Source organism: Girardinichthys multiradiatus, chromosome 15 (genome assembly GCF_021462225.1).
Source record: "Girardinichthys multiradiatus isolate DD_20200921_A chromosome 15, DD_fGirMul_XY1, whole genome shotgun sequence".
Lineage (NCBI taxonomy): Eukaryota > Metazoa > Chordata > Actinopteri > Cyprinodontiformes > Goodeidae > Girardinichthys > Girardinichthys multiradiatus.
Window position 1 is genome coordinate 2,606,137 of NC_061808.1, and position 27,442 is coordinate 2,633,578.

At 39.5% G+C, this 27,442-nt stretch overlaps 2 protein-coding genes across 9 annotated transcripts in view; both read right to left on the reverse strand.

The window, feature by feature from the left end:
• Positions 1–4,849: 4,849 nt before the first annotated feature.
• Positions 4,850–17,652, reverse strand: LOC124881688 (C-C chemokine receptor type 6-like). Its single transcript, XM_047387403.1, has 3 exons — positions 15,722–17,652; positions 15,554–15,638; positions 4,850–7,646 (listed from the first exon to the last, which is right to left on the reverse strand). Exon 3 carries the CDS (start codon positions 7,635–7,637, stop codon positions 6,510–6,512), a length of 1,128 nt encoding a protein of 375 aa, XP_047243359.1. The 5' UTR covers positions 7,638–7,646; positions 15,554–15,638; positions 15,722–17,652; the 3' UTR covers positions 4,850–6,509.
• Positions 17,653–17,795: 143 nt separating this feature from the next.
• cep43 (centrosomal protein 43) overlaps positions 17,796–27,442 on the reverse strand; it is a 26,027-nt gene continuing 16,380 nt past the window's right edge. For 2 of the 8 annotated variants that reach the window (XM_047387393.1, XM_047387400.1), the window contains 12 exons: positions 27,121–27,185; positions 26,683–26,760; positions 25,823–25,864; positions 23,138–23,310; positions 22,753–22,803; positions 22,386–22,460; positions 19,939–20,010; positions 19,020–19,126; positions 18,465–18,530; positions 18,286–18,319; positions 18,040–18,127; positions 17,796–17,955 (listed from right to left, as the gene is read on the reverse strand). In XM_047387393.1, coding sequence (XP_047243349.1) covers positions 17,875–17,955; positions 18,040–18,127; positions 18,286–18,319; positions 18,465–18,530; positions 19,020–19,126; positions 19,939–20,010; positions 22,386–22,460; positions 22,753–22,803; positions 23,138–23,310; positions 25,823–25,864; positions 26,683–26,760; positions 27,121–27,185 — 932 coding nt within the window. In that variant the 3' untranslated portion in view covers positions 17,796–17,874. Of the gene's footprint in view, positions 17,956–18,039; positions 18,128–18,285; positions 18,320–18,464; positions 18,643–19,019; positions 19,127–19,938; positions 20,011–22,385; positions 22,461–22,752; positions 22,804–23,137; positions 23,311–25,822; positions 25,865–26,682; positions 26,761–27,120; positions 27,186–27,442 lie in introns of those variants that run through there. The other 6 variants (XM_047387394.1, XM_047387396.1, XM_047387395.1 and 3 more) reach the window with 6 other exon arrangements.

Below are 27,442 nucleotides of genomic sequence, written 5' to 3' on the forward strand. Positions count from 1 at the left end.
TTTTTAAACTAAACTGATATTTGTGTGTCACACTGTGTGTAACATTTCAAGAGGAACCTTTGAGTCCAATCAGCCTTAGTTTGTTCCTCCTCTGCTTATTCAGATCATTTTGATAATATTTTCCCAGAGACAAATATTGGCTGCATTCGGCCAATCAGAGAGGAGGACTTGGCCTTCAGACTCCCAGGTTCAGGTTAATTATGAGACTTTTTAGCAGAAAACATTAGATCCCATCTTTTAAACCTAATAAAATAGAATAATCAACCGATAGGTGGGCATTTATGAACACTAATAAATAATATTTCAATTCAGTTCATTTATATAGCAACACCCCCACCTTTCCAATGAATCGATCTCCTCCACCCGGACCCTGCTGCGGAGCAGGTAGGAGAGACAAAGTGCGCTAATGTCTTTTTGCTGGCAAACAGACCGAAACTCTTCAAACTGGATCCAAGAGTGTCATACGATCACCGATCATATGCACTAAGTTATGTACGAATGAATTACTGTTGGAAGAATCCGGTATTCATTCATAAAAAGGGGATAATTAAGGTACAAGCATGACTTGACTTTTCTCTCTGACTTCTACAGATCAAACTGTGTTACAGAGAGTTCCCAGCAGAGACCTTGTCTCTACAACGCCGAGTGAAGCAGTTTCCTGGTGTGAAAGGAGGACAACAGGGACCGCATCACCGTGGTTACCGTACCAACTGTGCAGTTGGCCGGCCGACAGAGCGAGCCGCCCAGCCACAGCTACCGAGGTTAGCTGTAGCTGACCTATTGTTCACAGAGTTTCTTCAAACTTCGTCGTCGCCCGGACAACTTTTCCTCAGCACGGTTCAAACGAGGTTAGGGTTTGGGCAGAGTGATAGAAGTGATTTAGAATGAATTAATCTAAACGTTTTTCATTTTATGAAGTTTGATTTTGTTTGTGTTGAACTCAGCTATCTTGATGCTAGCAGGCTATCTGCAGCACACGTGCTCAGTTTGTGTAAAGTGTTTGTAAGGTAAGGTAAGTTTATTTATATGCCGCTTTTCAGTAACGAGACACTCAAAGCGCTGTACATACAATTAGAAAATAAACAGATACAGACACAGAAAAATACATAAATTATACTACAACCCTTTTAAGAAATCTAAAAATCTATGAATCCTTCTGAAAAATCTAATAGTCTCATTATTCCACTGAATTCTAACTAGGGAAGCTGAGTCACTGGTACAAAACAGCTTTAATCCACATTTTCAGGTGCTAATGATATATTGCTTTTACTGGTGCTGAAGTTGAACTAAGTATAACAGTCCATTGAAGTCTAATTAAGAAAGCTGGGTCATTGGTGTAAGAGCAGCTGAAGTCCAAATTACTAATAATATTTGGTTTTCGCTGGTAATCCTTCTGATAAAACTAAAAAACAATGAAAAAGTAATGAAATACTAATAATTGGCTTTTGCTGGTAATCCTTCTGAGAAATCTGAAAATCTATGAAAAGTAATGAAATCACACATTTAGGTAAAGTAAGATAGGAGGAATAAAAATAATACTTCAGACTCTATTTTGAGCACAATAGAGTCTAAAGTAGTACAAAAAACCTCAGCAACACACATATAAGTAAAGATTCAGCAAGGGTACGGTAAGTCTGAGTGTGTTTGCAAGAATTAGATTATCAACACTGATAGAAGCACCATTGTCCTTGAGAAGAGAGGTGGAGGTTTATCAATTGGCCGCATAGTCCTATCAGCACACAGCTGGTAGGGGAGAGCTGGGGAAGAGCGTCGTGTTTATATAACATCCAGGAGATATTTTGTCGATAGCCAGTTAGCAGAAGTTGCCAAGGCCACATTGGGACGCCAGATTTAGAAAAACAATAAATGTTGTGGTTTAGGCAGCTGTGAATTTCCAACCACCTTAAGAGTTTTACTGGTACGTCTCAATTGTGAATCCAAATAGCCAAATTTCTGGTACTTTCTGCAGATCTGGAGCGTACAACTTCTCCAAGATTATATCCTTTAACCTCTGAGTCCAACCGCTGCTTCCAGCTTGTGATTCTGCTCTCTTAACATATCAGTCTGAGTGCTGAGAGCTCTAAAGATCCCTTCAAACATCCCAGGCAGCTTTAGAGTGCTTTGAACAGCTGATGATGTTTTACAAATCTTTCGATAAGCCAGGAAACCGCCAACTCCAAAAAGCAGAAATCCTGTTATTAGAAATCCAATTATGTACAAATCTTCCACGTCCTCGACTGACATTGTTGTCAAGCACACAATCTTCCAATGCTGCCAGGAATCCATTGCGTATCTGGAGGAGAACGTCCCGTCTGGACGAGAGGGTTCCCCTTTACCCTGTCTTCCCGTCGAGAAAATTTTATCGATTGCGTTGAGAGACCAGCTGACCAAATCCATAATGAACAAATTAGGAGGATATGTGAACAGAGGCTCTAAGAAAAACAGACAAAAAGCTGAAGGAGGGCAAAAAATGGGGGAGAATCAAGGAGAGAGTGGAAAAGCGTCTTTAAAGTTAAGACAAACTTTACTTGAAGGGTGATTTTAAACACAGAAGATTGATCATAACTGCGCTTATGCATTTTAACCCTTTTATTGACGGTATTTTAAAGGTGTGTGTTTGATTCTGGTGCTAAGCTATCAGCCTCCTTTGTTAGCTTTCACTGCTAACAGCTAAGGACACATGCTTGCATACGTAAGGCCATTTCTCCAGAAAGATTTGGCTCTTTTCCAAAATATTTCCTCAAAAATGTGACAATTTCCTTAATAATATTTCTTTAAATATTATTTTAATAAATAAAGGCAGCTAATTAAACACTGTTGAGAATTAGTCATCCAGAAGGTTGGTTTTATTCAGCAGATCATTATTTAAAACATTATTTTATTAAAATAAAACTTTATCTGATCTTGCATTGTGAATGGTTGTCTAAACGTTTGCTGATTATTGCCTAAGTTGGTTCCAAGACTAACTTAACTTCATTTCCAGATTCTTCAAGATAATCCTTGGTTCTCAAACATAAACATTGCATGGTAATGTTGCATCACTCTTTTGGTCATGATTTCCAACCTTCATTGATCAACTTGTTTATATTGTACATTGAGCTGACTTATTTTTGTTAATAAATTCTTGTATTTTAAGAAATTGTGTGAATTCATTCCATATATGTGCAGAGTTTATGCTGTTCAATAATGTCAGAGCTCGTCTCACACCTTTCTATTCTGTCGTAAAACCATCGCCTTACTGCGCTGGTATTCACAGGACAACCTTTAACAGACCCAAATATTATTTGATAAAATATTAGAATATTAATATTAAATAATATATTCAGATTCATAGTTACAACACCATGAAAACCCAGCAGATTGCATCGAGTCAGTGACTTGCAGCATTCACTCCTCCTGGATGAGCATGTAGAGACAGTGGACAGGAATGTTGGGACCACAGCCATGGTTACAACATGAAAGGCCAGTAAGAACATTTCTGGAACTTTCAAAATAAATCAGATTTAACCTACTTACAGCACAGCCAGAAACGGGGTAACAGCGTACTTTCCGTTACGTAACTGTCGGAATAAAAACCCCGTTTTTACAACAAACTGACCTCTTCCACGCAGGTCCCCAGAGGAACTGGACAGAGGGACACAGCGCGCTAATGTCTCTTTGCTGGCAAACAGACATAACTCTTCAAACTGGACCCAAGAGTGTCATACGATCACGCGATCATATGCACTAAGTTAAGTAGGAATGAATTGCTGTTTGTGTATCCGGTATTCATTCATGAATTAATTAATTAAGGTACAAGCGTTGCTTGACTTTCTCTCTGAGGTCTACAGAAGCAAACTGTGTTCCAGAGTTCCCAGCAGACACCCTTTCTCTGCTGGGAACTATTAAAGTATTAATATTAAATAATAGATTCATATTCATAATCACAACAGGAAAAACTCCCTTTTAGCAGGAAGAAACCTCCAGTAGAACCAGAACCAGGCTCAGTGTGAGCGGCCATCTGCCACGACCGACTGGGGGTTAGAGAGAACAGAGCAGAGACACAAAGAAGCATTAATGGTTGTAGTTCCTTTAGAGGCTTCATCTAGGAGAGAAAGACAGCAAGGCAGATGAACTCTGAGCCAGTTTTTAAGTCTAGAGGATGAAAGAGAGAACATAGAGTTAGACACAGTAGAAGCTCAGCCAGTAGCTACGTCCAGGAGAGAGAAAGGGTTCAACACTGAAAGACAGGGCTTGGTGGATCATCTGTAGAAGGTGAACATTAAGTTGTTTGCTCAGCATGGGTATTCATGCATGAACACACACAATACAGTTTATTGCTACTGCAAACTTACTGGCTTTGCTAAACTATATCTCACATATGCAGCTACATTAATATATTCTGATTATAGCTACAAATAAATTCAAACCAGCGGTTAGTTTAATTAATCTAATTCAAAAATACCAGAATAATTTTATATATAAGCTGTAAATGTAGATTTATGACTCATTCTGGCTGTGATTTTACTCAACAAAAGTAATTGAACTGTACTGTGAGATCTGCAGAAGACATTAGATTACAATAAAGACAGATTTATTATGAGGAAGTAAAGATTAAATGGTGGTTGTGATGTTTTCATCTCCATCTCTGTTTTTCCTCCTGTGCAGAATGACTTAACATTTGAAGTCAGTGTGGTTACAAAGAGCAGTTTATCTCACCTCAGGTCGTGTTGCTGCAGCTCAACATCTAAAACACATCATGAAAAAGGCCAGAAAGAGTGAGACCTCTTCATTGCGTCGGCAATCTTTGCTGCCCTCTGGTGTTCAGCCACAGAATTACCGGCAGGGTGAGTACTAGACAACAAACAGCTTTGGATTGAAAATATATTTATTTATACACTTAAAATTCACAAAAACAAAGATTTTAAATCAGCCTCATTGTTAACATTCAAACAGCACATTGATGTTGCTTAAAGTAAAACAGGAAACTTCATTGCTGACTGAATCCCTGAACTCCAGCCTCCTTTAGCTTTTAGAAGGCAAAATAAAAGCCTCAAAGCTGGCAAAAGTTTCAGAGTCTAATCCTTAAAACTCATCCAAAAGCTGATTAAGTTTAGGCAGAGAAAAGCTGGAAGAACATTGAAGACGATAAAGAAAGAGAGCCGCCTCGTGCTGAGAAATGAATCCTGTATATTTAACATCATCAGGTTAAACAAGTTCAACAGATGAAGCAAAAAAAAAGACGAATCACTGAATGTCAGTAAAATATTAGGATTAATCTTCCTAAATTATATTTAATAGACATTTGTCAAGATTTTGAAGACATTCACCAGTTCTTATACGCTAAATATATAAGATCAACAATAACGATCTTTTATAAAGTGGGAGCTTCTGCCGGATCCACACCTTTAAACTAAGACTTTAAATACGCTTTGGTTCAGCTGCAAACCAGCTGTTCTTGAGGGCACACCTGAATATGAGGAACAATCCACAGCCTTTATTTATCACAAATGTCACAAATAAAGTTAGAAAATATGGGACAGGAGTGACATCATCAAAACTGGACATTTCTCCAAACGTAAAAGACGAGGCAGAATCATGGAGACTGCTTAGAGGCCATAAGCAGCACTGGAGGAGCTGCAGGACTTTCCAGCAAGTACTGGGTGTGTTCTCCACATGTCTGGACTAAAGAGTTGGGTTGGGAGACAGAAGAAATCCTCCAGGTCGGGCTAAAATAACCCAAAACCTTGGATGAGGCCACATCTGAACTTTAGGGCCACAATTCCAAAAGGACACCAAACCCCCAGGGAAGCATGGTGGTGGCAGCATCATGCTGTAGGTTTACTGTTCTTCAGATAGAATCAGGATTTTATTTTTCTGTATCACAGTGAGTCCAAACATACATGGAAATGGCTTCATCAGAAGATAATTAAAGTTCTGGCCTGGTCTAATCCAGGGGGACCGGCCTCTATGGTTCTTTGGACCTTACACAATGGTTCTTCATAACTGGTTAAAATATGATAAAGAAACAAATAATGTTTTGAAAAATATAGATATAACAAATGCAGGTTTTAGCAGTTATTCAGTTTTTTCTATGAATAACAGAAAGTCATTTCTACAACAGAACAACACTAAAGGTACCAGTAGTATTTCTATTTTTCTTGTCATTAGGTTGGAAACTATCTGGTTTTTTTACATCATTTTAGAATAGAAGAAAATGGTTTTAATAATATTAACATCTAAAAATAGAAATAAATGGTGGCTGTAAATCCTAGTCACCCTGGCCTAGTCAAAGTCCAGAACTAAATCTGTAGAGTCACCTGGAGGGGGCTGTGGGCAATAGATGTCCTCATAAGCGAGGAGATGTGGAGAACAACAGGGGGTGTCATGATTTGTTCTCTCGTTTAGTCCTTTCTAAATCCAAGATGTTGTGGCTGAAATTAGCTTGAAAGCAAAACCATTTACATAAACATCAAGTTAGGACTTTAAAGACCTGCAGGTCTGAATCAGAGCTCCTGAGATTGACATCTTCACATGGTAAAAGACGAGCCGTTTTCACTGGACCCATCCACAGAGCGGCGGATTGTGGACATGTAGGTATCGGAGGTGACCCTGGAGAAGCGGCGTGGGGTGATGTACCTCTTACCCACACACCACAGGTCCTGGAACATCCTCCTGAAGTGGTTCCTGAACTTCACCCCGATGAAGGCGTACAGCACTGGGTTCAGGCAGCAGTGCAGGTAGGCGAGGGTCTGCAGCACAGATTTTGCAGTGTACAGGGTGTCCTCCTCGGTACAATCGCTATGTTTGAACATATGGATCGTGTCGTACATGAGAACGAGGTTGTAAGGCAGGTGGCAGACGATGAACACCACAACCACGACCAGCACCACTCGGACCGCTTTGTGTCGCTGGAAGTTTTTAGCATTCTGCAGGGTGATGATGACTGCGGTGTAGCAGAAGATCATGATGAGCAGCGGCAGGAAGAAGCCAATGGCGACCTGGATGCTGGGAACAGCCACCTTCACTGCCTTTGCCGTCTTACTGTCCTTAAATTTCCACTCACAGACGTAATGTGAATCTGTTGTCTCCATCTCATCCGTGGCATTGACCCAGATAATCTCGTTGTGTCCTGGTTTGTACCAGTTGTAGTAGTAGAAAGTGGGAACAGACACCAGTAAGGCAAAGACCCAGATCAGGGCACAGATAATGCGGCTGTAAGACAGCGAGCGTAACCTGAAGCTCCGGCGAGCCTGGACGATAGCGATGTAGCGGTCGGTGCTGATGCAGGCCAGCATCAGCATGCCGCTGTACAGGTTGACACTGTAGGAACCACGCAGCAGCTTGCAGGCCACCAAACCCATCGGCCAAGAGTACAGCTCGTTGTAGACGATGAAAGGTAGAGCCAGCACGAACAGCAGGTCAGCGATGGCGACATTCAGCAGGAAGACGTCCGTCATGGATTTGGTCCTTTTGTAGAGGGCATAGGTGAGGATTACCAGGCTGTTGCCCACAAAGCCCAGGATGCAGATGATGGAGTGAATGTACGGAGCAACCACAGTGTTAAAACTGTAGTTGCTACTTAAAGCACATGGTGCATAGTCGTCAGTGGAGTTGTAGTAATCGTAGTCGGAGTATGAATAATATGAATTGTTCATCTTGTTTCACTGTAATAAAAGTCAAAGAAAAGTTTCATCAGAATATGTAAAATAAAGACAATAAAGCAGTGATTTCAAACAAAATGTTTAAATGCTCGTGAAAAACCAGCAGGTGGCGATAATGTTGATATTAAAGAAAAGTCGAGTTGCTTCTTTTGGGTTTTTGTTTTTCAGTTATAATCTGATTAAAACTTGTTTTCAGATGATATCAAGAATTTAAAAAACAAACTTAAACCAGATGGGAAACCAGTAAAAAGATGACCCAAGTTTCACATTTAGAAATGCTTTAGTTATATAATCTATGTTTGCTAAGACAGACCTGCTGAGGAAGATTTTAAAAAAAGAAAAAAAGGTGACATTGACACTGAACCTGTGAGACAAAAATATATTAAATTAAACTATTAATAAAACTGTTTCCTGCTAATTTGGCCTATAGAGGCAAATTCTGCATTAAAAATCCAACAATAAATTAAAACTCAAAACAAAAGCATATTATAATGACGTTCTGTTGGGGGTTGTGCTTGAAGACACTAAGGCTGTTTTCCACTGCTCGGGAAACCAGAACCTCTAGACTCAGTGACTACTTGTCCATTAAAAGGTAATATCTGAAATATTCCTTCCTGAATTGTTGCATTAGGAAGGTGATACACCAGCAGTTATTTCTGGTTAGGGTTTTGTCATTCTAAGGGATTGTGATGTACTTTATGCCGGATATACGTGAAGTATCTGTTTTCAGTTGTTTTGTCAAAGGAGGGAAATTATAATTGAGCTGGCACTCTGCCATACTCTGAGGCTCCCAAAGAGGAGAATCATTAGGTGAACATGGGGATAATCATGAGCCGGTGACAGAGGGCCTTGGACTTCTTCCCAATAACTTGGAGGATTACCTTTCTGCACCTTTTTGGAGCAGGAAATGTTCTAACTGCTGTTTCTGCTCATGCATCAAAACCTGATGTTTTGGAGTCTCTGTATGGTATCGCTGCAAGGAGTGCCATCTGGAGGATCCTCCATTCTTCTCAGGAATGTCTAAGCCAATGTGGGCAATGATGAAATTACATGGGAGGTGGGATTTAAAGGTCTCCCTGATTAGAATCTATGTACTGCTGTGTTGCTGAACATCTATGACGGTTATTAATTGTCTTAAATGATCCAAAAGGGTTGATCTGTACCACGTCACCTTAAACCAATGGCTGAGGATCAGTTTTGAAATCAGAACCGGCGCCCTGTGAGTCGGATACTCGTAAGAATGGAGCCATTAACTGGTCATCACCAGGTGGTAGGTTGGATCCTATTCTATTCTGAAGTAGGCTGCCCAATCCAGGACAGGTTGGAGTCCACAAGGGCTTCCTCATTTCATCCATCCTAATAGTGGTGTTTGGTGAGATAATCTCAAACTGCAGCCTTGGAGGCGTGGGTTTCAGATCGGGGATTTTTAGCAGATTATGTTATTCTCCTTATATCCTACAGCAGACACTTTTACTCCCTGGTAAAATGGTCTGAATCAGCTAGAATGAAATATTTGGATCTGGGAATCAGCTGCATGGAGATCCACCAGAAGGAGCTGAAGAGTGTTGCTCGTACAAAGAAATGTCAGCCTACTTCCTCCAAGGCCATTTGATCATGTAAATGTTAAGCCTTGTTCTAATGCAATGCTTATGGTTATAAAGCTGTTATAATAAACTTTTGATTTAGATGCAGGGCAAGTATTGCTCTTTAAGTTAATGATCATATTCCGCTCTAAATGCATCTTGGCAACCGTGAATCAGATTTCTGGCTCCACTGAAGAGGATATCTAAAGCTTTTTTACCAAATTCTGTCCCTGAAGATGTAAACATAAAGGTTTAAAATATGAATAATTCTTTTCTGTACTTAGAAATGACAATGTGCCACAGACTCTCAACTAAACTTGACTAAACTCCCCAATAATCAGCACCTGATGACATTAAACTGAGTCAGGAAGATGAAGAAGATGCTCTTATAATAATGGCTGATAGACGCAAACACATCCAACTGTTGAGGAAGAGGCCCAATCAAATTCATCAAGAATGATTCTTATTGATTTGCAATATTTTTATTTACCTCAACTAATTTGTTTTTGTTCACCATCTCATCTTTAAGTTGCAACCATATGGGTTTGTTTTACCTTTTGTCCCGGTCAGAGGGACAAGCCAGCTTGATTTTTACATCGTTTTAAAGTTTGGTTCTGGAACCGAGGGAGGAACCATGCCAACCCAATGCCTGTGCCAGATGTAAACAGCTGATAACTCCTTGGAAAGACAAGCTGGAGGCCAGGTAGGACAGATGTTGTGATGGGATTCCTGGGATAGGATGTTGTAAAGACACCGGACTAAAGGTAAGGGGTCTTATCTTTTTATCCAAGGTTGTTTTCTGGTGTTGGAACCTGCTGGATCTACACACTTCAGACCCGTACTTAGATTCATATTAATATTTGTTTATTTTATGCTATTTTGTGATTCTGAGAACAAATGTATTTTAAAAATAATAACCCCTCATGCTTTTCTACAATGATGACAGTTATGGTTCAGTGTGTAAATAAAAAACTATCCTACAGATACATTTTTGAACGTTTTGCAACAGACAAGAAAACAATGCATTTTATTCCTGAGTCTGATGTTCGACACATGAATGCAGTGAAGTAGTTGATCCATTGCTACAGGTAATGATCCGCCATTATTGAGGCCTTCTTCATTTTCTACATACTGGTGAACTCTTCACTTCGTTTCTAAGCTCTAGTGAGAACCTTTGGCATTATTCTGAATAATTGGAAAGATGTGGCTACAAAAGGAGTTTATTAAATTGGTTGTGTGATGAAATGAGTGCAGAACTTTCAACACAAATGCTTCTACTTCCTGTCATTTCCTTCTTTGTCTTTGGTTCAGACAGTGTCACAATAGCTGCTAACAGCAGCCTTCTGATTATGAAGTCTTAATAAATAGGAAATATGTACAATCACATCAAACTACGAAGGCAGCAACACCGCATGAGATCATGAAATAATAGTACTTTCAGGTATTTGCCACTGACAGACTTTCCACCTCCATACCTCTAGTTTGTGACAGAAATTGTGTTTCTCACTTTGACTTTCTGCCCGTTTCATTTAGTGTGATGGAAGAAGCATGAAAACCCTGACATTAGATATTTAAATGCACCCAGAAGCTTCAGAGATTGTCAAGCTTGGTTCTGCTGGTAATAAGCATCTGGATGTCCTAGTTGTGGTCTGCCGAAGGGCCTGAAGGTGTGTTAAGTTTGTTTTTTACAAGTCAGAAAGCTGGGAGGAAGTTTGCAGAAAAGAGGTCAAATGATTCGGAGTGACCCAGTTCACGAGTGGTTCTTACCACCTCGACACAGATCAAAACCACCAATTACAAAACTGAATAAACAGAATGTTAGAATTTCACATTTGGGGAAAATCAGAAGGTGGAATTTAAAAACGAATAAAACCGGAGCAGAGTTTATTTTATTGTTGACTTATTTAGTTAACTGATCTAAGGTTCATTTTCTCATTTATTCCATGAGTTTTATTCTTTCCTTTTTAAAGCTATATGACCTTTTGAAGAGGAAATTACACAAACACATGAGCACATTACAGTCTTCAAGGAAGTGGTTCGTTCTTCATTAGTGCAGCTTGAATGGAAGCAATGAGCCAATCTGTCTAAAAAATAAACACATTGTACATGTATTTCCTCTCTGTCCCTTTCCTCTTTTTGTTTATGTCTACTGAAATTAAAGGTGCAGTTTCTCTTTTAGGTAAATAGAGATGACACCTGGAGCTTCTCTCACATGCTTCTAATGTTCAAGTTCTTTATTTCATCAACTCTATGAAGCCTGGGGAAATAAATGGAACTAAAAGCTTAGTTTAACCACATTAGCCAGCTGATAAGCTAAGAGTTAATGTTGCTTTAAGAAGTAATATCTGACCTTCAGTGATTTTATCAGCTGCAGAATTTGTTTTAGGTTAAACAGATTATTCATCAAAATTTGACAAAGTAGGGCTGCGACTGAACAACCAGCCGTCAAGAAAAGAGCTCTAAAAACAGGAAGCTGTGGTACTATAAACCTGTAAAACTTTGGAAAATTGATTCACATTATGAAAATGTAATATTTGTCTGTTAAAAGCAACAGAGTTGATCCAGTGCAGAGCAAATAGCTCACTTTGTGCTTCTGATTGGCTGAAAATGACATTTTAAATTTGAGAAGTCCAGTGAGCAGAAGTAAAGATCAGGAACTTAAAGTTTATGAGGAACTTTCACTTTTTAAAATCTTAATTCTCTTTTTAACACAATTTTTCTTACTGCTCTGGGAAAGTAATACAAAAACATTCAAATCATTAACTTTAGAGAGTCACGGGAACATAAAATTCAGAGATCCACCTGGGAGATCAGGCTGTGGTTCTGCATCCTGTGGTTCTGTTCAAGAAGCCCAGGTTGCTTCAGTCATTACCCTCTACTTCTCTGCATTGTTGGTTCTGCTGTTTCTCATCTTCCTCTTGGTTTGTTGGATGGTGTTAAAAGGTACAGGTTTTAATCTGTCATTTTAACTCCTTCCTTCCACTCAACTTTCTATTATTGTGCAACAGCTTTAAGTCACATCTGAGATAAGTCCTTGTGTGGCTCTTGAAGCTCTGGCTCCATCCTCTGCCCAATCCTTGTGAATTTCGCTGAAACGGCTTTGTTTTACAATCCTCTCAAGGCTGCAGTTATACCTGTTGCTTGTGCACCTTTTTCTCTCAGTTTTTCCTTTTACTCAACTTTCCAATAATAGGCTTGAATACAGCCCTGTGTGAACATCAAGCTTCTGTAATGACTTTTTGTGATTTATCGTCATTGCTGGGGGTTTCTATGACATCAGCAGTCTACCCCATAATTATCTTGGCCATAACATTTAATTTCTGTTTCAAAATAATTTTTTTATTAGTTAGATGTGATATAATTACTTTCTATCAGTCAAATTTTTGGCTGCCATAATAATTAAAATTAAGAAGAATAAATATTTGATACATATCTCTCTGAATGCAATGACTTTAAGACTGAGTTAATGAAATCCTTTGACTCAGTGACGCACCTGGAATTAGGCGTTTGAGTTTGAAGTGTCTGAAACTCCGAACGAGAAGAAAACGAAATCAACTCATTTTCACTGAGTGTTTCAGGTCAAAGCAAAAAATAATCCTCAATGAAACCCAGTCTCACCCAAATCAGTGATGAAAACCCTGAGGGGGAAACATTTAGTCTGAAATGAATTTTTTTGTGCTCCATCTGAGTTATTAAACCAGTTCTACGTTCAGAATCAGTAATAATGACAAAAAACTGAATCTATTCATTTGTTTCCTTATGAGCAGCTTTACTGCTACTAAATACGTAATGGATCATAAAATGTACTACTTCTCATTTTGGATCATCTAGAAGCACGAACCGTGCTCAGTTCAGCAGTAACTGAATGACAGTACAATGCCTTCCCATTTTTAACTCTGTTTTAGAACTCTTCTCTTCCCAGCTGAATTTATTCTCCACAGATCAATATTCAGTGGGTCAAACTGAACCCAGAAAACTGAAAAATGTACATTTTTCTCATTGGCAGTTTGGCCTCATGGTGTTCAGTCCTTCTGCAAGCTGTGTGTTTTTCATGGTCCGGTTACTGCAGGGTCACGCTGCAGAAACCAAAGCTGAGGAATGGAACGACCTGCCATGATCTGAAGAACTTTGGTTCTTTTTGTTGTGACTTTGGGTTTATTTTCCAGAGCCAAAATTTGGGTCCCACGCAGGTTTTCATTAGGCTTAATGGGTGCCAAGTGGGCCTGGGCTTACAAGGGGCTTCTCTTATGGTACCCACTTGGGATTACATAGAACCCCGGTGGGAAAAACCAGTAGAGAGTCTCAGCTGAGACTCAAATGAGCATTAAAGAAATTGGTTCAAGTCTCCGGACGTTTTTAAACACCGTTCTGCATCAAACCTACATTTTATGGCTAAACATTTTGGGTCACTTTACTGTACACTCACATGGACTGTAATGATATCCCGTTATTAACACAGGGCTTAAACAAAGCATCGGACCATGCTTTGAAGCTACACCAGCGTCAGCTCCTCTGGGAAGGTTGTCTTCGAGGTTTAAAAGTGTGTCTTTGGGAATTTTTGACCATTCCTCTACAAGTACATTTGTGAGGTCAGACGCTAATGTTGGACAAGAGGCCTGGCTTGCAGTCACCGCTCTAATTCATTCAGAAGGTGTTCTGGGTTGAGGTCTGGACTCTGAACAGGCCAGTAAAGGTCTGTCACACCAAACTCACTCACTCGTCTCTTTAGGGACCTAGTAGTGAGAACATTTAATGGAAAGCTAGCTAAAGAATTGCTCCTTCACAGTCGTGGTGTCAGAACCAAATAAGTACCACCCATCAATCTTATTTAGGTAGCATTGTGCTAAAACTACAGCTAGTAAGCTATCAATAGCATGTCTGTTAAACAGGCTAGCTAACAGAGCAGATAGCCTGGCTAATCCACCAGCTTATATCAGCTTGTTATGCTTGTGTTGGTTTATTAAAGAGCAAAACAGCTGAAAGGTTTAATATTCTGAGCAATATGCATTTGAAATCTGCTGCTAGATTTAAGGTTTAGTGAATATTTTTGCTAAATAAGTAAAATATAATAAAGAAAAATATCTGTAAATAAATAATTACAAATTAACAAGTCTATGAATCAACAACAAATACATAAATAAATAAATTATAAATTGTTAAACATAACAATAACTGATGTAATATTGTTTTAGCACCGGTAAGACTAACTTTCTGCTTTGCTGTGTAAAATAAAATCAGTTAACTTAGAGGTGAAACATTTCTATAACTGATATGGTGAAACTTTTTACACAAGACTTATTTAAGAATCTCTGGAGCAACAAATGTTTGTTTCTTAGTATTGTTTTCTTTTTTAATTTTAAAGTTAACCTGCTACTTTTAGCTGAGGAAAGTTCTCAAACTTCAACCCATAAAACTCAGCTTACAAATGTTTGGCTGCAGCCTGATAACCTGCTGAAAACTAAAGCTGCTCGACATCAAACAAAGCAAACGGTAAAAGCTCAGATTCTGCCTGAAAAATGCATGAACCACATGTTGATTCTTTTTTGCTGTACATTTGGTGGATTTATAATACAAATATGTGGGCAGAGTGAAAGTTGTAGTAATCGGCTAGTGTTCAACCTTTAAGCGCTCGCAGATGGCACATAATGAGGGGGAGGTGTGGGCAACTATCTGTGGCCCTCAGCTGCATTCAGCTGGCTTTGAAATGCAGTTTGAGAACTCAAAATTGATTTTTTTTGTTTTATTTCTCTGAGTTTTAAGGTTAAATGTTCAAAACTGGATTCAGTCCAGCCTTTGAAACAAAAATTCAAAGCATGAAAACATAATTTCTTACTTATTTTTCCAGCAAACATCTTTAAAGCTCAGAGTTTAAAATATATCAATCTGTCCAAACTGTGAAATAGTTCACTTTAAGCGCAACAAGTTGTCATCTCATGATTTAATGCAGGAGTCAGAGTGCGGCTGTTCTGAACCTCCAGTCGGTTTCACTGATAATCTGTGGTTTGCTGGCTTTAAATAGAGAAACACGTGAACATGAATACATCATGAAGATTTTGAAGATAAAAAGTTAAAAGCGAGCAGCTGTGGGACGCCTGGCGTCATCTGAGAAACAACAGACGTTACATCATTATTTGGACAATCGCACAGAAGAGCCAGATGAAGAGACACAAGTGAAATCTGATGATTTCAGAGGCAAAGGAGCCGAAACTAGAAATCTTTCCTCTTTAAACTGACATTAATAAAACAAAAAAGCCAAACTTTCAAAGTAAAGCTTAAAAAGGTTGAGTTTTAACTCGACGGAGGAACGTTAAAGAGATTTTCACTCACCTTCTTTCTGCAGGACAGAAGTAAAGCAGATGTTTCTGTGCTGTGTGGGAGTTCTGGTGGTGAGACAAAGGCTCTGATGCTGCAGCTGCGGATGAACTTTACACAATAAAACGCTGCTGATAAAAGGGAAATGTGTGCGTGTGTGAAGCCTTCCTCTTTCAGACCCACCATGTTCCAGCAGATGTGATGTTCTCTGGTTCGTTCTGTTTTCCATCATATAAACTTGATGTTTCTGTTCCACAAACCTCCACATGCTTCATCCTCAGCACTCCTCTCACATCTATTTAAACTTGCATCACTTTATTTATTGCACGTCACAGAAATGTATGTCTTATTTAAACTCTGAAGATCGGTTTCTTCATCTGCAAACACTAGAGCTTTTAAAGAAGCCAGCTGAGATGAACATAAACCATCTTTGGAGCAGTTGGTTCTGACTCATCTGTTAGCAGAATGGATCTGGAGAAGCTCCACAGCACAGGTCCATGTTCATCTTTCTCCCTCTGGTTCAGCCTGTAGACATGAGAACATAATGAATAAACCATGCAGCAGCTGCACACCGTCCAGCGCTTGTTTTTTAAGAGACAAACAGGAACCGTCTCTTCGTTGCATGTTTGAAGCACCCTCAGTCCGATGCTCTGTTTTGGATCAGCACTGGATCTGGAGTTATTGTTCACACGAAAAACTAAGCCCACTCCGTGATCCAGAAGCTGTAGAAGCAGAGGTTTTCTGTTGGACTCCATCACTGCGTTGTTCAGGAAACGTGTCTCTTCTTTCCAAGCTTCACTTCATTGAAGCTGGGAACCATCTCAAGGTGAGATCTGGACTTTGACTGGGCCATTGAATCCATCTTTTCTCAGACATTCTGTTTTAATTCTTTACATTTTAACAGGACAGTGTTCGGCATCATCGTTCTGTTGATGACCCAGTTTGGAACCAGCTTCAGCCATCAGACAGAAGACCTCACATTCATCTCTAGAATACTTTGGTATACAAAGAAGTTCCTGGTTGACTCAATGACTGCAAGGTACAAAAAAGCCCGCATTATCATACCTCCACTACTGTGCTATGAGCTGTCTGCGCTGTTTGGTCTCATCATCTTAATGTCTTGATGGACATCAGATGGTCTTGGAAATGACCTTATAACCCTTCCCCCAGATTGAGGGGCAGCGACAGTAGTCTGTCCGCCCTGGTGTTGTTTTAACACAACCTTTACGATCCAGCGCATCAGAATAAGTTCTGCATTTATTGTGGTGCTCAGATTGATGATGATTGACTGATAAAGTTAAACTTTCCCTCTTAAGTCATATAAAACCAGTAAAAAGTATTGTTAATGCTTTGTTTAACAACTGAAAATCATAATCAGAGGTTCATCTCTAATTCCTTCAGCGGGGGCCTTTTTAAAATGACTTCGGAATGAAAATAGACACAAGTTCATTTTTATACACCTTATGTTTTCAAATAAAGATTAGAGCTTTCATATTTTAACAAACATTTAACACAGGAAACTTATTTTCTATTTTTTCCTGAATTCTCGGTTTCAGGGAACCTTAAAAGTTAAAGTTCAGGATTATTTCTTCATTTTTAATATCAAAATAAAAATGAAGAAATAATCCTTTTGAAAGAGTAATTTTAATTTAAAATATAGAAAAAAATAATATTCAGATTATGTTATTCTATCTAATTATACGGGACTGATGTTTTATAAGACATTTACTGAATTAAACGTGCTTTTATTCTGAAATAGCAAAATGATTAAAATTGAACTTTCATTTCTTTTAGTTTTTTTTCAAGTTTACTTTTATTGTATCTTGATTTCATATTTAAATATTAGTCATTACTTATTTACATAGAATGACTTATTTTAAAACCCTTTATGTATTTGCACAGGAGTTTTTATTTTGTGATAATGTGTATGTTTACTTGATTTTGGCTCCTTAAAAAAAAAAACTTTTATTTGAATGACTTTTATTTTGAAAGAAATCCAATTTTTGTGTTGGGAAACTTATTTTGTCATTTCACCTTTATTTCTTTTAGGATATTTATATTTTTTAGTGTAATTTATTTATTTTAGCATTGATTCCACAGACTAATAAATAATAAAATTTTATATTATGGTTTAATTTGTCCTAAATGGCCTTCCGTACTCTGTGATGCAGTGCTGCTCTTTAGCTGAAACTCTTAAAGTCATGTTCTTCCTGCTGCAAGCTCTCAAAGTTTCCTTCAAGACAAAACTTAAACCCAGTAAAACAAACCCATTGATTGATTTAATCAAACTGTACAGATTTAAATATCCAGAAACAAAGAGGTGCATGATGGGAGCTTCAGGACACGTCCTCCATGTAGTCGGCGTCATGACTCTGACTGATGTGAGAGACGCTCAGGTCCTGCGTGGTTTCATCAAACTGAACAACAAACAGACAGAAAGGGGTGACTCAGCTGAAACTGAGCTGAGATCAGCAGCTCTGACCAATCAAGAGATGTTAAACCTTGTCGCTGTTCTCTGGACCCTCGATGGAGACCTCCTCGATCTCCTCGCCGATGCTCAGCTCGCCGTTAGAAAGGTCAGACCGGTGGCTGAAACAAACAGGAAAAAGTTCTTTCAGATCTTTATTGGGGTAGAGAAGGTTTTATTACCAAACGAAGGAATGTCAGAGTGAAATAAGAAGCAGTTTATCATCAGATAATATTAAAAACCTGCAGATGAAGAATCAAGCTTCAATCATCTGTCTCACCTGTTGAAGTCATCGTCGTATTCCACATCTTCATCTGTGGAGACAAAAGCCGAGCCGTTAATTAGATCTGACTTCCTTCCTGAAGAAATTCTGATGTAACACAAATAAAACTGGACTTTCATGAAAACTAATCAAAGCTAAAGAATAAACTAAAGCAAGAATTAGAAAACATTTCTGACCCAAATGCAGAGATCCAATTCTGCCACTCGGAGCTTTGAAGTTCTTCTCTCTTGAGTTTTTGGCTCCTGAAGGACAGAAAACATTTCAACATTCAGCAACCGATTCTCCTCAAAATCCCAGACGTCCTCAGTCTTCACTTCCGCTTTCTTCCTCTTCTAGGGTCATTATTCCAGAGTCCTAAGTTTGTTAAGCCCAAGGAAGGAAGGAAGGAAGGAAGGAAGGAAGGAAGGAAGGGAGGGAGGAAATATTAAACGGATGGATGATGGATCTTTAAAGTCTGAAAATAAAATCGCTTCCATTCTGTATTTTTCCTGAAATTTATCCAAATCTAAAACTGGTTTGGACCTAAATTCCAGACCTTCCCCAAACTGTGGGTTCATTTAAAGTCAAACACGGTTCTGAAGATCCGCTCCCAACAAATCCTAAAGACAAAGATTCTCCAGAAACCCGTGTGAAACCGGTTCCATGAAACCCAGAATATACTTTTCTCTGACTGGGACTGAGGTCTGGTCTCCAACGTGAGGACAGATATGAGACAGCTGAAATAAACTGACCGTTCCTGCTGTGGCTCGGCTCTGACCCGCTGCTTCCTCCTCCTGGTCTCGGTGGTTCACACACAGATCCCACAGGACTCTCTCTGGTTCCGGACGTCTCCATTTTCCTGTGGAGCAGAACACAGAACCCTGATGGTTTGGTTGAGGAGTTTATTTTGTACTGATCCGTTACGATGCTTTGTTTCACACCCGTACCAGACCCAGTTTTAGAACCTCACATAGGTCCGGTCTAAAACTGATCCAACATAGTGGAGATGTCTACAAAAGCTGTGAAATGGTCCTTTAAATAACAAACACTGATTTATTCTCTCTGTCTGTAAGTGGAACACTAAGGTCCAATAAGATGAGTTTTATTCTGTTCATCATGGTCTAGTTTTTCGGACCCGACATTCATTCTGTCGGATTTTTCTTGGGACGCCCTGAACCCTGAACCCGGCGTAAGAAAATAAAACAGAAAACATCTAAACAGATTTCACAGAACTCTGTAAACCAAACTGATCCATGGTCCAAATTCACAGTGAGAAGGTCCGGTTCAAACATAAAGGATGAAATTAGAATATGAATAAATTCATGAATTTAGCAATTCAGAATTTCTCTTTTCGATAATGAAATTAATTCAGCTCCATAATCAGTTTTCTGTTTTCCAGCCGACTTGTTGCAGCCAGAAATGGATGAATAAAAATAGATGAAATAATAAATATCTTAAAGTGACACAGTCAACATGACGGTTATTTCCAGTCTGATTAATCATTGGTTACAGAAGCTTTAATCCATTTTCTCGGAACCATAACCGGATCACCTCAACCGGACCAATCACGTCTACATTTACATGCAGTTTGCTGCACACAGATGTTTCCCAGAGTTCTGTAGCTATGCTGGGTTCCTCTCCCAGGACAGGGAGGGGTGACCTGCAGCTCACCTGTGCTGCGAGCCGGGATCTGAGACGGGATCGTCTCGCTCCAGCTCCGGGTCTCCAGCCAGGACCGAGAGACTGAGACCGGCGAGGAGGAGGAGGGAGAGGAAGAAAGGGGATGTAAAGAGAGTCAGAGAGCATCATGTGTCTGACAACCATCTTTAAAAGGTACATTTTTAAACACACACACACGGTTTGAGGTGTTAAACAAGCAGACACGGCGAATCGGACCATCTGGACCGCTCAGTGCTCAGTTTCTGAGTGAAAACATGATAATCTATGAGCTGCTCTGCTGTTTGTCTCGCCTCAGTGACCCACTCTTCCCCTCCTGCATTAAACTTTCATGCTGCTGACACTAAAGTGTTATCTGAGAAGCTCCGCTCGTCCCTGAGGGCCCGACTTGTTCGCTCGTTTTCCTCCATGTCCCAATCGGTCACAGCGAGTCAGCCGAGCAGCTCCGAGATACGCCTCCAGGACACGATGGGAGGGATGCAGCTGTCACAGTTACATGCATGTGCTTCATGCACACCACAGACACACACAGGCCTGCTGGGTGAATAAATCTCAGATACACTGATGGTCCAATCAGAGAGGCATGGAGAGATCCAACTGCAAGATTCATCGGCTCCAGCTCAACCAAAACATTGAGGATTTAATCTGAGAAACTGTCGGATCATCTTGTGATCCACTGAGCGATGGATCAGCAGAAATTTACCTCATAATCAAAACAAGTGGTTCAATTCAACAAAGAGATGCACCAAAAACCTGGCTGATGACCACAACTCAACCAACTCTTTCTCCAACCAGTGAACACACCATACAGACCTGTTCACCCTGACAACACTCTTCGGTGTGGAAGTTGCTACAGAGTGAAGACTCACTAAACCATTTTCAGTAACGTTGAGGTTGTTAAAAATGAAGTCAAAGAAGTCTCAGGAAAGGAGACTCTGCTTTCTATGGAGGCATCTGGACTGTTCATTCTGGCTGCTTCAACAGAGAAATCTAGACTTCAACAGATAACAGGAAGTTTTACAGCAAAGCTGCTTTACCTTATCCTTTGAAGAGTCTCTCCATGGAGGATGCTGGATTAACCAATGTTTTTTTGGAAATCTCAGTTACTGTAAGGATCTGCTAACTGTCTGCTGTTAGCAATGCTAGCAGCACTAAACGAACAATTTAGACCAGTTGAAGTCATTTTAAAACCTTTTCAACTCATTAGACTGAAAATTTGTGATTAGATGCAGATTAATTATTTAAATAGAGCTTTATTTGTCCAACTTCATCTTAGTCCACTCATATGATGATCAGATGTGAAAGAGTCTGTCTGAAATCACTTCATGAACCTAACTGACAGACTAGTTGCTATGAAGGAGAAGCAGATGATCTAAAACCATCGTCTTCTGGCGTTATCCACGGTTATCTTCAAAGGAAAGCATCATCACTTTGCAGGAAAATAGTGTCACTTGCAGAAAACTGTTGCTGAGAATGTTGCAGCTGAAAGAGCCGCGATCTGCATCATCAAGAACTTTAAGCTGAGAGATTCAGCTGCAGAGAAGAAGGCTCTAGGATGTCCAAGAGGGTCTTACAAGAACCAAGCAAGTCTATTCCTGGAAATTGTTCTGTAGCCACCAGAACAGAGAACTTGCTCTGCATATGGACTGGAGGGTGTCAGAGCATCTACATGCAGAGTGAGTTGAAGACTCTTGGACAACAATGGCAGCAACGGAGACACTTTTGGCCAAGACAAACCATCAAGGACCAACTGGAATCCTGCTGTTGTAACAGGGATGGACAGCAGAAGACTTCCAACAATCCAGGAACAGTTTGGTGATGATTTTTCAGCATGGAGGAGATGATGAGGATGAGACACCTGAGGCTCTGAGCCTGTGGTCAGTAAACCTGACAGATGTTATTCCTACTAGGACCATATTCATTCCATCCCACAGCATGATGCTGCCACCACCACCCTGTTCTCAAAAAAAGAAAATACAGAAGAAACCGAAGAAAAACCTGGGATGAACTCCAAGAGCTAAGAAGAAAAGATGCAAATCTTTCAGAATGTGAAATGTTGAATTATTCGGTAAAAACAAGGTGAAGTCATGACACCCAACCTTTGTTTTAGTGCTAAAACATCTGGTTACTACTGAAGATCGACAACAGATGTTTATCCAGATGTTTATGATTTAAAATATCAATGTCCAGCTCTGCCTGATTCTGCTTTGCTCAGCCAACAGAAGGACTCACTTTTCTACACTCTGATCCTCAAACTACCAGGACCTGAGCCCCATGAATCCTGGAACTGTAATCTCATGTGAGGAGCATGAAGCTCGTTGCTGCAGGAGCTGGCAGCTTGTCTCAGACTCTTTAAATCAGGTTTTTGATACGATCAGCGATGTAGATGCAGGCAGCTCGTTAACGAGGCTCGTCTGGTTGGACGAAGCATGCGCACTCACTCGCTGTGGCTTCGCCCTCGTCTCATCGGGGAGATGGGCGGCCCAGACAGACTCTCCTGCCTCGAGGGGACAACGCTACGGGCGGGATAAAGGAGGACCGGGATAGGCAGGACAAGGACAGAGACATTTCAGAGACAGATAAAAGGGAAAGCAGAGTGAGGATGTGGACAGGTGAGAGTTAACACAGAGGAAGAAGAGGAGGAAGAAAATCCCAAACTACAGACAGAAAGGCCCGCTTTCACTTAAAGAACAGTTCTGCTAAAAGTGCCAAAAAATTAAAAGAATAAATATTTTCTTCTTCCTTCTTCTCCAAATGACCTTTAACCTTCAGATTTTCCTTTGATCTGACTCTGGTTCTGTTACTCACTCCTTTGGACTGTTCGTCCTCTCTGATGAGTCCTTTTCTCCGTTTAGAGAGCTTCCGAGGCAGCAGGAAGAGAAAAGAAACACCGGACAGACAAAGAAAGACATTCAGAACTGTTTGTCTTTCCATTAAAAGCATTTCGTCATCCGGATGTAAAGACTGTATTTCAGATCATTTTTCCCGAGCGATCTGTGAGACCATTCATGCCTTCAGCAGCTAAAAAATCTGGAACTAAATTGTCCGACTTCAAAATACAAAATAAGTTGAGCTTTTAAGAATCATTATTGGAACAATTTTTATGTGACTTCTGCTGACATTTTATTATTACTTTTCGGCTTTTTATTCTTACGGACTGTTTTCTCCAACCTAAAGACCAAGTGTTTCTCACCATCCATAAGTCTTCTGAGGTTTGGGCAACGGGTCGTCGAAGAAGGAGTCTCCTTCATCGTGGTCCTCTTCTGCATCCAGCTCCAGGTCCAGATGCTCCCTCTTCACAGCTACAGAGGAGCGGTCCTGCTGCTGCAAGTCTCTTTTCAGCGGGGAAAGTACCCTCTCTGATTCCTGAACACCAACAGAGTTTCAACAAAGCTGAGCGATAAAGTGAGGTAACGTTGGTTACAAAGTAAGAGTTGAAGGGATTGTTCCAGGAACCTGGTGGAACTTCTTGCATCATACAAAAGATGGTTTTCTACTGAACTTTGTTCATCTCCTGGCCTCTAATAATCAGAGGAATCTTAGTTGGATCAGGAGTCATAATCTGTCCAGGGCTCCCAACGCATTTATCAGGTCAATGTTCTGTAATTTAAAAAGACCCAAACCTTCAAAGGATGGATGGACAAGTTAGAAGAATACATATTTTTTGTTACGTTGACATCAGCCATCCACACCTGGAAAACACTTCCATATTTTTCCAGAATTTTTAAAAACAGGGATCAGAATCACAATCAGTGAAAATAGGATGTTGATATCAAACCTAAAGGAACCTTAAGGAATCTCCTTGAAACCCTAATTACCAAACGGAACAAATAGATATACAATAACTCATATCTTCTGAACCATATGGTTTGTTTACAGACACACATTTGAAGTAGGTTTGGAGATAAATTGGCGAAACGTACTCTATTTAAAAAAAGCGCAGACTCACTCTAAACTAAAGCAACTGCATGTTTTCGACTGTTTATGCTGCAACTTATTGGTTGGCTTTTTTACTAAGGGGCTGTGATTTAAATTGGAAGCCTGTATGGGATCTGGATTTGTTTTTTGGAGTCTGTTTTTTTTGCTGGATGATTAAATTGGAGATGAAGATGACATCAAACCGATACAGAAACCAAGGTCTGAAAACGTTTTTCCTAGTGCAGTAATTAAACCTAGGGGCCGGTCCGGGATCTAAAGGTTTTTCAGCAACGTGAATGTTTGAGGTTTAAAATGAACCTCCACAGTGTCCGTCCTGGTGTAGTGGTTGACTGTTATATATATTTCTGCTTTTTGAAGGACTGTTTAGATTTGCAATGTCAGAGAGAGGGAGGATTATTTTGTAATCTCCAGTCTTGGAAGGGTCTTGCTGTGCTTTGTGGCAGCAATTTATACTACTCTAAGAACTTCAAACATTAAGACAATAATACAAATCCACTAAAGTTTAGTTGGAGGCTGAACTATAAGTTATAGATATGAAAAAAGAGCAAATCATCAACACAATCAACATGTAAGAGGATCAGCAAGCAGAAAAAGAAAACTATGTGCTTTTAAAGAATTATCAGACCATTCAGAACCACTGTTAAAAGTTCCCAGCTAATAGTCTAAAAACTGAATCAGTTCCACCAGAAGAAATAACAGCCAAGACTGCAAAGATTTTAAAGACAGAATGTGATTGGACAAACTAGACCTTTACTAAAACACATTCAGAGCAGACCTTAGTGAAGATTAACATGACAATCATACAATGACTCTTATTTTCATTGCTTTACACTTAAATGACTGAAACCTAACACCAGAAGGGTTTGCTACAGAGTATGTTCATCCCAACTGGGCTTTCTCTACATTAGCAGAATCTAAACCAAGGTGGTTCTGATCCATCTTTACATCAAAGGCTTAGTGTTAGATGTGTAAACAATCACAAAATACTTTTCTACTCTTTAAGTTGTAACAAAAAACTCTAAAAACCTTTAACTCTATGGTCTAGAAATTGATTGATTACATAAATATCTGTCAGTTAACATATTAAATAGAATAAAAACACATGCTCCTGATACACAAACAATGGCTTATTAATGTCGTTATTATTCTCTGTTCTGCATGTTGCTGAATTAAAAGCACTATTTAGATAAAGTGGGTGCCAAAACATAACACGCTAAAGACAAGTGATTGTGTCCATTTTAGATTTTCTTAGGCTCAAACTAATTCTGTCAGACATCCAGTTTCTGGTGCCACCACACGACTGATAAACCAGCATATCTTGTTTGCTCGCTCCCTGATGCTGGCAGTATTCTTTCCATTCACCTGTAAAACTGTTGAAAAATGAATGTCCTCTTAGAGCTTTTTCAAAGACACACAAAACTGCAACCATAACCAAGGTCGGTTCATCTGAATTTTCCACAGTAATTACTTGGCGTTGTTGGCAGGATTGTGATCTTTCAATGTTAATAATTTTAACCCTATAGGAAAGCACATCAACTTTAAAGTTTTGTTAAGCTTAAATTTTGGAAATTTGTGTCATGCCTAAAAACGATATCTAACAGTCTTTTTAATTTTGTGTTTTGGACAATCCATCAAGTATTCAACCAGCAACAATATCTGTTAAAAGAAAGCCATTCATTTTTAATCTGTCAGATGACATTTAAATATTGTTTTTGTCAGATATTTCTATCTAGGATTTGATCAGGAAAAGAATCTGAAGCTTATTCCAGATGTGTTTACCAGAAACATTGAACACTAACTGCTGGTTCACACAGCTGGATTGAAATATCTCTGCGGTAAACCCCTCTGTGGAGAAACATGAATGAGCTGTGAGTTAGAGGCAGGAGAGATCAGGATAATGTTGTTTATTGTGATGGTGTTAGTATTCTCATCTGTTTACCTTAGCTGCTGTCTGGCTCTTCTGACCTTTGTATCTGGGGATCTGTGCATGACATGGACAGCAGCCATCAGACCTGCAGACCAGATGCTGCGCCTCACTCAGAGACCAACAGTAGCTTCTTCTCTGCTGCTTTTTAGCCCAACAAACTTTCTAACATGAACATTTTCTAAATAAAACTATTTTATTAAATAAAAAACAAAACTTGGGATAGTATTGGAACTGTGAAGCACAAAAAAATAGTGAGACTTTATAAGCTTTACAACCCAAATGCTGGAGATTTGTCTCATTTCAGTCAAATAAGCCCAGGATGGGATTTGAAGTTTTCAGGGACTGGGTTTCAACGCATTTCATGTCAAAACCAACAGAACGATGGATAAATGAATGGATCTTTTAGATGCTGGGACATGAAATAAAGTCTGGAAATGGATTTCTTTTTCAACATTGTGTTTTCTTTTCCATATTTATTCAAACCTGGAAAACACTTCAATCAACTTTCAATCCCCATTCACCAGCTGAGAGAACCACATGGACAAGGAATTACTTTAGAAAACCTTCGTCAGGCTTTATAATATGCAGTTACCTTCACTAACGCCACCTGAAACTTTACTGAATCCTTTATTATTTGGATTTTTCATACTGTCCCAAGTTTTTCTAAATTTTGGTTGCATATCACAGAAAAACAAGAAGCTGCAAAGTATTTTATTTTTTTTTGGATGCTGTGAGCAGATTGTTTCTGATTGGTATCCGCGTTTTCCTTTTTTCTTCAAGCCACAATAGATCAGTTAATTTCTTTGTTCTTAAAATTCTTCTAGGGTAAAATAAAAAATGTTTAAATCAAACCCACAAGCTGGCACCTGTACCTTACTGACAGGCGGAGAGCCTGGTTTGTCTTCAAGATTCTGGGTCTGATGTCGACTCTCGTTCGAGTCCGGAACAACCTGCGAACAGTTCAGACAGACACATCTTGGGGACGGGTTTGGGTTTTCCTGTAACAGCTGGAGCCCATGTGCAGGATAGATTTTCACCATCTCATCTCCAACCCTTTCCATTAGGACGGATTCAGATGCCATTAAGAACATATCCCTGTTTCTGTCATTGTTAACAGAGGACTCCATTATTTCAATAAACCATTTTAATCAACCCTAAACGTCCTCAATATGCCAGGAAACTACTGACATTTTTGCTGCAACGGTTCATAAAGAGCAGAAGTAATTTAAAATAAATCCAAATGAGGCTCTACAGGGTGAAATAACTCCAGAGCTTAGATCTTATTAAATGAGAATAAGTGAGACTCTCACCACACTTCTGCACTGAGTGAAGAGGCGTTTGTACATCGCCAGGAAGGACTGGAAGTCAATCTCTGCTGAAAACATGAAATGACAACAAATCAGCACAATTGTTTAAAAAATTTGAGGAACATAAGATATAAAACAGGAAACATCTCAGCTGTTCAATATCTGGAAGTGCACTTTATGGAGATTCACAGCAAATGATCGTCATGCATAACGTCAAGGAAACTAGTATCAAAGTTCCTCCCACCGACGTCAAACGCAGCACAAATATCGCTTAGAAAAACAAAGATCAAAACCCTTCCAGATTTTACTGACTAAATGATCCCTC

Coding starts and splice junctions, on each gene's coding strand:
- LOC124881688 (XM_047387403.1), bottom strand. CDS start 7,637: ATGAACAATTCATATTATTCATACTCCGACTACGATTACTACAACTCC.